Below are 10,004 nucleotides of genomic sequence, written 5' to 3'. Positions count from 1 at the left end.
GCATGGTAAGGGACCTGTAGGGCTGGTGCTCAGCTTCTCTCTACGTCAGGAAAGCATCCAACTGAGCCAAATGGTGGCCCCGGCCTCTGTCATCCCACCTGCCTGGGTCCCATCTTAATTTCGGAGAGGTGATCAACTCTGAGAGCTATCACAGCCCTCAAAGCCCCAGCTCCTGCCTGATCCTTCAACCAGCTTCAGGACTGGGGCTGCTCCAAGAAAATAAAGCAGAACAACACGTCACAGCCGATTGCCACACTGTTGTTTTAACCTCACACCCGCAAGCACAGGCCTCCTGCCAGCCTGGCGCCAGGAATGACAGAGCTCAGAGCCTCTGGCCTGGGCTGATCAGAGGCCCCCCTTTTCACTGTGTTGGGAGGGGGACCTCGGCTCTGCTGGTCACTACCCAGAACTCAAGGCAGTGCCCCATGCAGTCGCCCCACCTCCACGAAGGCCTCCACGCAGCGGTCAATGTCCTCCTCGCTGTGCACTGCTGAGATCTGGACTCGGATCCGGGCCTTGTCCTTGGGGACCACAGGGTAACTGAACCCAATGACAAAGATGCCTGCGAGGGTAGAGAGGGTCAAGTTGGGGCTCACCAGAGCCAGGCAGGTTCTGGGGGGCATGACAGATAGCTCTTTTCTAGGGGCTACAGAGGGCAAGGGAGTGGCCAAAGGTCTCTCAAACCTAGGACTGCCTCATGGCCTAGGTTTTTCAAGCTTGGACAGACATCTGATCTAAGAAGGGTAGTAGGGCGGGGGGAAAAGGGGATATTCACAGTCTAAGGGTTCCCTCCTTTTCTTTTAGGACCCACAGCCACATCTCAAGCCCCGCCTCCTTACCTCTCTTAAGCATGTCATCTGCTATGTTTAAGGCCAGCCGAGCATCACCCAGCATCACAGGGCAGATGGGGTGATTGGCTCCTGAGATGGTGAAGCCAGCAGCTTCCATCTGACTGCGGAATCTGTGGGCATGAGATGGGTGTTACTGGGAATTGGGAGACTGTGGAGTAACCACATCCACTCCTGATGGACATGGATGTGACCCAAGGCTTGTGACCAAGTCTGCAGGAGGGACCAACAAAGACAGAGATGCTGACCCAGAGAGGCAGATGGGGAAAGAGGCAGAGGAACAGGAAGACCAGTTAGGGAGGCGGAAAGACAGGACTGTACAAGAAGGGGGAATGCAGCATTATTTGCAAAGAAATGCACCGGGGAGACTTCCCTGGGAGTCCAGTGATTAATACTCCATACTTCCAATGCAGGGGGCGTGGGTTCGATCCTTGGTTGGGGAGCTAAGATCCCACAGGCAGTAGGGCCAAAAAATAAAAAAAATAAACATACATGAAATGTACCAAGAAATGGGAGAAAAAGACAGAGAGAAGAGGGTGAGGGCAAGCAGGTAGCCCCTGGTTAAGAGAGCCAAGTTCCAGTGCAACCCGCTGGGGACACAGAGGTGGGCAGAGGCAGGATGCAAAGGCAGGGAGTTATGGGCCTGTGCAGGCACACAGGGCAGACCCTCACTAGCTCCCTCGCCCCAGCTGGCCCCACCCTGCCCAGGACCGCACCGCAGGGTCTTGGCCGCCATAGACTGGACGATGGCATTGCTCTCCATGAGCAGGTCCAGGGCCTTGGAGGCACAGCCGACAGAAGCAGGTGGCAGACTGTTGGAGAAGAGGTAGGGCCGGGCCCGCTGCCGTAGCAGGGACACCAGGGCCCCAGGCCCGGTCGTGTAGCCCCCTGAGAACAAGGGTGAGCACAAGGAGCCAGAGCTTACCCCATGGCCCTCCTCAGAGGACAGTCCATGCTGTCTTCTTCCCTGCAGCCCCAGGTCTCCCCTTCCCACCTCCCTCAAGACCCCCCCAGGGCCGTGCGTGCAGATAAAGGGAGCCCAGGGGCCCAAGCCAGCAGGCACCTGATGCTCCACCCAGTGCCTTCCCCAGTGTGGAGTTGATGATGGTGACTTGGTCCATCACGCCCAGCAGCTCATCTGTGCCCCTGCAAGGGAAGCTGCCACTACCACCATGGCCACCTGAGCACCCAGACTCATGGGTTGGGCATAGGGGCTAGCCTTGTTGTTTCCCACCCACCCTGATGAGTCCAACCCAAGGCCTCAGGGGCTGTGTGCTCCCACCGTCCTGTGGGCCCCAGGAAGCCAGTGGCGTGGCTTTCGTCCACAAAGACCAAGGCACCGTATTGAGAGGCAAGGCGGCAGATTTCCTGCAGGGGTGCGATGTCACCATCCATGGAAAAGGCCCCATCAGTGGCCACAAGGCGCAGCCGATGCTTCTACAGAGAAGATACGGAAGGCAGTGGCTGGTATCACGAGTTGGACCAAGTCACTCCCTTTCTGTGCTGCTTGGCGCTCTAAAGGCTCACTCTGCCCATGCCCAGAACAGAGATGAGCACACATGTAACCTCATGCTGAGGCTGACACATCCTCTCCCTCCTCTGGGCCTTCCCCATCTCCTCCAGGGCAGTCTGGAGACATGCTTAGCCACTGGGCAGTGAGAATGCTCCCAGTCTTCTCTCCAGAGGGCAGGGTGGGGTGGGGTCAGTTCTGTCCATAAGCTTATCCCACTCTGATGCTGGGCAGGCGCCTGCCACACATAAGGTGCTTCCTCGAACTCAAAACAGCATTGTGCCATGGGATAAAGTTTTGGGTCTAAGATTGTTGTTGTTTAGTTGCCAAGTCATGTTGCGTCTGAGGATCTGGGTTCAGATCTTGGCTGTTTAGAACTTTCAGGCTATTTGCCTGTGCGTGAGGAAATGGCTTCTGCAAGCCTCTTTTGCTTCACTGGGGAAGGGGGCAGTTTGCAGGGGAGGCTGAGAATAAAACCTTGGCCCTGGATGCGTGAGACCCTGCTGCACCTGGGCCTCCTGCAGCTTGGCTTCCAGATCAGCCATATCCAGGTGGCGGTAGCGGTATTTGTGGGCCTTGCACAGACGGATGCCGTCAATGATGGAGGCGTGGTTCAACTCATCCGACAGGACTGCGTCCTCCGAGGTCAGCAGGGCCTGGTGGAAGGCAGTCAGAAGTAGAGCCTTCACCCAACCACCATGGGGTTCTCCCTCCCTCCTGAATCCCCCTGAATCAGTATTTCATGCCAACCAGGGCATTCTTCTGGGCAGGGAGGCGAGGAGCCCCTGACTCTATCTTGATCCCCAGGGGTTCCAGGACTGGGCTGAATCAGAGACCCTGCTCTAGCAAAAGCAGGTGAGAACATGTTTGGTGAATGCCTGGCCCTAACACCCTCAGCCTTCCAGCTGATGTAGGTTACCTCCCAAATGCCCTGGAAGCTGGCCTCCATGTAAGCCCCAGGATTCCTCCTGGAGACATGCTGGCCCACTGGAGCCTCTAGACACGGCCCTGGTGTCCTGCCAAGTGCTCCGAACTGCACACTCCCAAGCCCTGCACAGCCTGGCAGGCCTCACCAACTCCCACCCGTGGTGTCACACACCTCAAAGAGGCCGGTGTTGGCATCAAAACAGCTGGGATAGAGGATGGCATCCTCCCGTTGGTGGAAGCGGGCTATCTTTGCTTCTAGATCTTTGTGGATGCTCTGAAGTAAAGGAGTGAAACACATATCAATGTCTTTGGGGCCACATGGGACAAGTCCTGGGGACAGAGGCTTAGAGGGCCACAAACAGATCCTCCCCCTTCTTTTTGCACCACAAGGGTTCACCCAGAGCTAACACAGGAATCTGAAGCATTAGGGGCCCACTAGGTGCCCCTCTTCCTGGTTGGGTTTTCATTTTACAATGGGGGTCTGATGGTAGAATTATGGATGCTAATGGCAAAGGAAGATATTTTCTCTATTAAACTGAGTACCCTTTTTTTCTAATTTCTTTTTTCTGTATTTTCCTTTTATTTATTTATTTTTCAACCACACCACACAGCATGCAGGATCTTAGTTCCCTGACCAGGGATCAAAGATCAAATCTGTGCCCCTTGCAGTGGGAGCACAGAGTCTTAACCACTGGATCATGATGTAAGTCCCTAAGTGCCTTTTCCTGTTGTTTAATGGCAAAAAGGAGGATTACATAAGTAACTCTAGGTTCATTTGGGCCTCCACTTGTTAGATTTGGAAGCTGTCCAGTCTAACCTGCCCTGGTTGGAAGTCAAAATTTCCATTCATTTCACCTTCACCTTTCTGAGAGGACAAGTAATAATAATCACAAGGACTCAGAAGCACTGACTCTTGAGCAAGGCCATAGGGGTTCAAGTTCCACCACAATAGGCTGTGTCCTCTGGGCAAGTCAATTAACTTCTCGGGGCCTCAGTGTCCTCATCTCTAGAACAGGGACAAGAATAACACTTAGAACTTGGGATTATTATCTGCATTAAGAAGTAATTTGCAATATTCTTAAAATAGCACATGAAACATAGTAAGCACTGTAAGTTTCATGTATAAAGAGTTCATTTTGTAGCATATACAAAATAAAATTATTAAGCAACATTTATTGAGCACTGCTGTGTGCCAGGCCTTGTTCTCAGCATTTTTACATGTATTGGGCTGGCCAGAAAGTTCATTCAGGGTTTTCTGAACGATGTTACGGAAAAACTTCAATGAACTTTTTTTGCCAGCTCACTATTAACTCTTTAATTTGGGGTAATCTTATTAAGTATTATTATTCCCACTTTACTAATGAAGGCATTGATGCTCAGACAAGTTAAGACACTTGCCCATGGTAACAGAACCAATAAATGGTGGTACTAGAAACCAAACTCAGGCAGAATATCTCCAGAAACCTCTATTTCAATCCCTGCCTTCTATTCTTCCTTTCTTGAAGAGGAACAGGTAAGAAGCTCTGTTCTGTGGGTGGGGAAATGGATACTCTGAGAGGTTAAATTTCTTGCCCAAGGCTTCACAGCAAAGCAGAAGCTTGAACCCAGTTTTTCCAGTGAACAGCACTGGGGCTAAGCATGGGCCCAGAGTTCTCGGATGAGCTGAGTTGCCTAAACCAGCCCTGCTGACTGCAGAAGCAGACATCTGAAGTCAGTGCCCAACCACCCCGTCCTCCCTGGCCCCAGCCCGGGCCACGCCCTCGGTGTACCTGGGTGCCACAGATGAAACGGACAGAACTAAGGCCAGCTCCAAACTCCTTTAAGGTCTGCAGACCTGCCTGGATGACCTCAGGGTGGCTGCTCAGGCCCAGGTAGTTGTTGGCACAGAAGTTAATAATTCCTGAGATGGAGGACAGGGGATAGACACAGGAACTCAGGACAATCAGGGCCAGGCCCTGGGGACTCAAGAGAGGAAATGAACCTGGAGTCACCCTTGAAGAGGCAACAACCATACAATATGATCTGTTCTGGGGCAGAGGCCAGGCTGGGGAGCAGGGATCCCCTAGGAGGCACAGAATTCAACAGTTACAGGAGAGGGAGGGGCAGAAATGGACTCCCAGAAGAGCACTTTGGAGAAGGAGAAGGTTTGGATCACATTCACCCACAGCCCTTCCTCTCTGGCTTCTTCGATCTCTGAAGACAACCAGTAACCCCTCATCCGGCCCTTGGCTCTTTCCTGGGTAAAAGAAGAGGGCATCACAGAGCCCTACAATGGTCTCCAAACTCCACACAGTTGACTTTCCTGCCTGGTACAGAACTGTATGCCCAGGAGGGTGGCCTCTCTGAGACCTTGACCCTTGCATTTTAAAGCCCAAAGTGGACACAGCTGACCCAGGAAGGAAACTAAGGCTCCAAGAGGGCAAGGTTTACTCAGTTTGGGAGAGGCAAAACAGGATGGGAACCTGGGTCTCCTAATTTCCCACTGTTTGATCTGCTCCAAGGTTCCCTGGAGGAGGAGAGAGACCTCTGTTTTACAAATAAGCACAACAGCACCAAGTATTCCAGGCCTATTTCCTGGGCAGAAGGCAGGTTTGGAGGCCTATTGGTAACCAGCACCCACCTGGGTTCTGGCACAGACAAGATGAGCAGTGACCACAGATGAGACAGAAACCAGGGAGGCCTGGTGGGCCAGTTCACAGTATGACTTGTGGGGCAGCCCTCAAGCCCCTTGCTCAAATAGTGATTGTGGCCAGAAAGTTGGTCTCTATGGACAGTTAGGTGACCTTCCTGCTCCAATATACCAGAAGACCTACCCTAAAAGCCCAGCTCTTCCCGCAGCTAGCTGGGGGTTTATGGGCAAGGCACTTCAAATCTATGAGCATCAGCTTCTCTTCGTTTGTAAATGGGACCAGTCATGCCCATGTTTTGAGATTTGCAGGAGTGCAGGCGCAGCGATGAGCAGAAATCTGAACAAAGCAGCAGCTCTAGAAATGTGGGATTTCTTGCTGCTGCCTTCCCATCACCCTTTCTTAAATCCGTATGGTGGGAGCCAACTGGCTGTCTCGCTTTCTTCCTTAGGTTCTCACAGGCTGGATCTCGGATCGAGCCCTGGCCTCTAAATCAAAAAGGTGCTCAAAGGGCAAATTACCTTCTTCTGGGGGAACAGGTCTAATCAAGTTAGAATTAACTGTGGGAAAAGGCAAGTCGGCCTGACAGATGGGAAACGGTCCAGCAGCGGCTACGTGTGCCCGTGTTCCGGCCCGCTCACTGCCTCCAGGATCTCCATTTCAGAGAAACCCTCAGGACGGCCCCCCGAACACCCGGCAAGGTCTGGCGATTCCCAGGAGCGGGTAGTTACCTCCCGGGGCGCCGTCCACGTGGATGTGCGGCCCCTGACTGGACGTGATGACCCGCTCGCTCTTCCAGGTGCCAGCTCTACGGATGCTTTCCAGCTCCTCCTTCAGGATGCCACGCAACTGAGCCAGCGCCGACTGCGCCCGGCGGCCGCGGGAGGCCCCGGAAAGCGCAGCATGTAAGACGCGGCCAGCCCACATTTTGCCCACCTCGCCCGAGCTAGACTGCCCGCTCAGGTCCTTGCGCACCAAGGCTGCGGCGTCATCACGTGCGGGGGCAGGGCCCCGGCAGCCAATCGAAGTGAGAAGGGCTCCGCTCTAGGGCAAGGGAGGCGGACCTAGGAATAGGAGGGCGGGACCTGGAGGGATCAGCAGAGGACGAAAGTGGAGTGACTTGTCTGTAAGTTGAGACTGGAGCTGTCCCTGTTGGGGGAGAGGCGGCGACGGGGTTTGGAAGACACATCAGGGCCAGACCCACCAGACCAGACCCCCCCCCACCCCATTCCCATGCCCTCCCTACACACGCATCTCCCGGAAGGTAGGGACGCCCTCTGGACGCGGGCGCCTAGAAGCAGGCTGAGGCACGTTCCATATGCTCCGGCCCTAAGTTTCCTGGGTTCTGTCGAGCTCTTGGAACTCTCCCTAGTGCTTAGGTGCAAACGCCCCCAGGTTTCGCCCACCATATTGCTCCGCATTCTCCTTCAGTTTTAGAAGTATGGAAAAACACACCGCTCAGACTTTTTCCTTTTTTACATTTTATTTTAAAGTTTGAAAATACAAAGACAGCAAATTCTTCCAGGCACAAGGAACACTTATTTAAAAATAAAAAGGGGCGAGGGGGGTGGGAAAAGCGCAAGCGCGCCTATTTAAAAAAAAGGAAAGACTGTACAGGGTTTTTTCTCCCAGCTCCCGGGTGTGAAACGTTAAGTACTAGCCCTAGGTATGTACACACACACACACACACACACACACACACACACACACACACACCAGACCTAGCTCTGTAAAACTACTTAGCAACTCAAAGTCGACTGCAGTATGTCTTACTGTCCACTCCCCGCCCTCCCCTCCTCCCCCGTCTACCACTACGTCTAAAAAAAGTAAAGAGGTCAGGAGGTTTTTAAGTGGTGAGTGGTAGGGCCGAAGCCCCACTAGACTGCCAAGCAAAGCCACCTCTTGTACAAGAGGAACCAAAAATAAGGGGTGAAAGGAAAAAGGTCCTCCTAGGAAACAATACAATTGTGTGGAAAAACCCAAGTTTCAACAGGAGCACACTGAGGCCCTTGGCTGACACTCCTCACCCTTCCCAAGTTTCTACTCCCATTTAACAAGAGACTTTCTGAATCCACAGAAACCCCCAGTGGCTAGTTTCTAGCTGACTGAAAAGCTCCAGTTTCTAGGACCAGCTGTCACTTTAACCCTCCCTCTCGTTCCCTAGGACAATAGAGAGGCCACGCGGACAAACAGAAGTGAGAAGGAAACTGGGTTTGGAAGTCCCACTCTCACCACGGGAAGGTGTCAGACAGCCAAGAGAGGGTTTTCCCCCACCCCCATCTACCTCCTTTGCCGTCCATCTGCTGCCAACCCTCTCTACTCCCCACCAAGGTTCTGAAACTCTCACAAGGAGTGCTCAACTTAAAGCTTGATGGTCTCTGAGGAACTCCTACAAATCTTTCAGTTCCTGGGCTCACTGTCACCTAGCCCCAACAAACTACCTTGCCCATTCCTCCCCCCAGCCCCACCGACTTTTACCTTCAGAATGAACCAACCACCCAACTAAAGAAAACACACAAACCCACCCAAATTCCCAAACCCACAAGCAGATTAGTAACAAATAAAATATAAGTACATTCTCATCATTACAGAGATATTTGTTGTTGCTGTCCTTGCATGGTTGGTTAAGGAAAAATGAATTATTCCCTAATTTCTGAGAAATACAAATTCTGTCTCTTTACAAAGTCAGAAGGGAAAGGGGCAAAGGATGGCAGATGAGACCAAGAGAGAAGGAGAAAGTATTTACAGAAAATAGGCAGGAGTGTCCACAAGAAAAGCCTCATTGTCACTTCTTCTTGCCGGTCCTCTTGGCACTGGACTTGGCTTTGGGCTTCACTGGTTTGGCCTTCTTAGGCTTGGATGCCTTGACTGGCTTGGCTTTGACAGTCTTAGGTTTTTTGGTTTTCTTGGGCGTGGCAGCCGGCTTCTTCTTGGCCTTCTTGACTGGGGTGGCTTTGGGCTTCTTGCTTGGGGCTTTGGAGGCAGCCTTCTTGGGCTTGGCTGCCTTCTTTGGCGTAGCCACCTTCTTGACTTCCTTCTTCGTCTTCTTGAAGGCCACGGACCTTTTAGGCTCATCGCTCTTGGCCAGGCGGAAAGACCCCGAGGCACCCACCCCTTTGGTCTGCTTGAGGACTCCAGTGGTGACCAAGCGCTTGATGGACAACTTTATCTGGGAGTCCGCGTTCTCACCCACCTTGTAGTGGCTCTTGATGTACTTCTGGATGGACTGGCGCGAGGAACCAGCGCGGTTCTTCTCTGCCTGGATGGCAGCCACGATCATGTCTGAATACTTGGGGTGGTCTGTGGACTTCTTGGAGGCCTTGGCCCGCTTGGGCTTGGCCGCAGGGGTGGACGTGGAGTTCTCGGTCATGGTGGCCTGCCTGGTCCTGCTGTTGAAGACAGCACCTTCCAAAGGGCCAGCCCTCGTCGGAAGCCGAGGAAAGCCTGATTCGGGATCTGCTCTGGAGCCTCTGGCTCCCAGGCCAGTCCAGAGGCCGACTCTCGGTGGCCGGCTCGGGTCGCGGGGAGGACTCACTGGGCCGTGTCTGCGTGGCCCAGCCCCGCCGGTCTGTCGCTCGGTCGGTCTCGGCTGCCGGCTCTGCCTCCGCCTCCTCCTCTTCTGCCTCCCTTCTGCCTCCCTTTTCCCAGCTCCGCGTCTGGCGCTCGGGCGGCGCATCCGGGTATTTAGCCGCGGCGGGCGGACCGCGGTGAGGACAGGGCTGCTGGCTGCCTGTTCCCGGCCCGGAATGGCGCCGCGCCGCCGCCATCTGTGTTTCTTCCGCCGAGCAAATCCGACCTTTCCTCCCGGCCCGGGCCTTCCTGCTCCCCGCCGCCGCTCCGGGCCGCTGCCTGGTTCTCTGAGCTCCTCCGCCAGGCGTCCAGCTCCCTCGGCCGCCGCCCCCCGCGCCCGCCACGCGCCCCAAACAGCGCTGAGGACCGGTGGCGCGCCGGCACATTTCCCCTTTGCGGGGGGCTGGCTCTGCGGGGCCTGGGAGTCCCGCTGCTTGAAAACCCCCGTAGGAAAGCTCCCCCCTGGGGCTACCGGAGACCCCACTCCCGGCCCGCCGCGGGACCCCCCAGCCCAGCAGAGCG

The 10,004-nt window shown here is 54.3% G+C and overlaps 2 protein-coding genes across 3 annotated transcripts; both read right to left on the bottom strand.

The window, feature by feature from the left end:
- Nucleotides 1-242: 242 nt before the first annotated feature.
- Nucleotides 243-6,897, bottom strand: GCAT (glycine C-acetyltransferase). 2 transcript variants are annotated; one of them, XM_020896495.2, is made up of 9 exons: nt 6,644-6,894; nt 5,055-5,185; nt 3,458-3,559; nt 2,868-3,014; nt 2,131-2,285; nt 1,912-1,994; nt 1,565-1,736; nt 840-961; nt 243-562 (listed from the first exon to the last, which is right to left on the bottom strand). In XM_020896495.2, the coding sequence occupies exons 1-9, from the start codon at nt 6,837-6,839 to the stop codon at nt 411-413; spliced, it is 1,260 nt and encodes a 419-aa protein (XP_020752154.1). In that variant the 5' UTR covers nt 6,840-6,894; the 3' UTR covers nt 243-410. The 2 variants fall into 2 exon arrangements, with proteins under 2 accessions (XP_020752154.1, XP_070309405.1); XM_070453304.1 differs by lacking the exons at nt 243-562; nt 840-961 and adding an exon at nt 968-1,291 and having other exon boundaries at nt 6,644-6,897.
- A 479-nt stretch (nt 6,898-7,376) lies between these two features.
- On the bottom strand, nt 7,377-9,705 carry H1-0 (H1.0 linker histone). The gene has a single exon (XM_020896430.2). The coding sequence runs from the start codon at nt 9,586-9,588 to the stop codon at nt 8,698-8,700; it is 891 nt and encodes a 296-aa protein (XP_020752089.2). The 5' UTR covers nt 9,589-9,705; the 3' UTR covers nt 7,377-8,697.
- Between the last annotated feature and the right edge of the window lie 299 nt (nt 9,706-10,004).

This window comes from Odocoileus virginianus, chromosome 23, assembly GCF_023699985.2.
Source record: "Odocoileus virginianus isolate 20LAN1187 ecotype Illinois chromosome 23, Ovbor_1.2, whole genome shotgun sequence".
Lineage (NCBI taxonomy): Eukaryota > Metazoa > Chordata > Mammalia > Artiodactyla > Cervidae > Odocoileus > Odocoileus virginianus.
The sequence above is the reverse complement of the archived record's forward strand: the minus strand, read 5'-3'. Positions and strand labels throughout refer to the sequence as shown.

Bases quoted from the DNA above. Each gene is read 5' to 3' on its own strand.
- GCAT (XM_020896495.2), bottom strand. From the start codon at position 6,839: ATGTGGGCTGGCCGCGTCTTACATGCTGCGCTTTCCGGGGCCTCCCGC. The intron at 3,560-5,054 runs GTACACCGAGGG...CCTTTACTTCAG, and splicing joins GTTTCATCTGTGGCACCCAG to AGCATCCACAAAGATCTAGA. The intron at 1,737-1,911 runs GTGCCTGCTGGC...CCTTGTTCTCAG, and splicing joins GGCACTGGGTGGAGCATCAG to GGGGCTACACGACCGGGCCT.
- H1-0 (XM_020896430.2), bottom strand. From the start codon at position 9,588: ATGCGCCGCCCGAGCGCCAGACGCGGAGCTGGGAAAAGGGAGGCAGAA.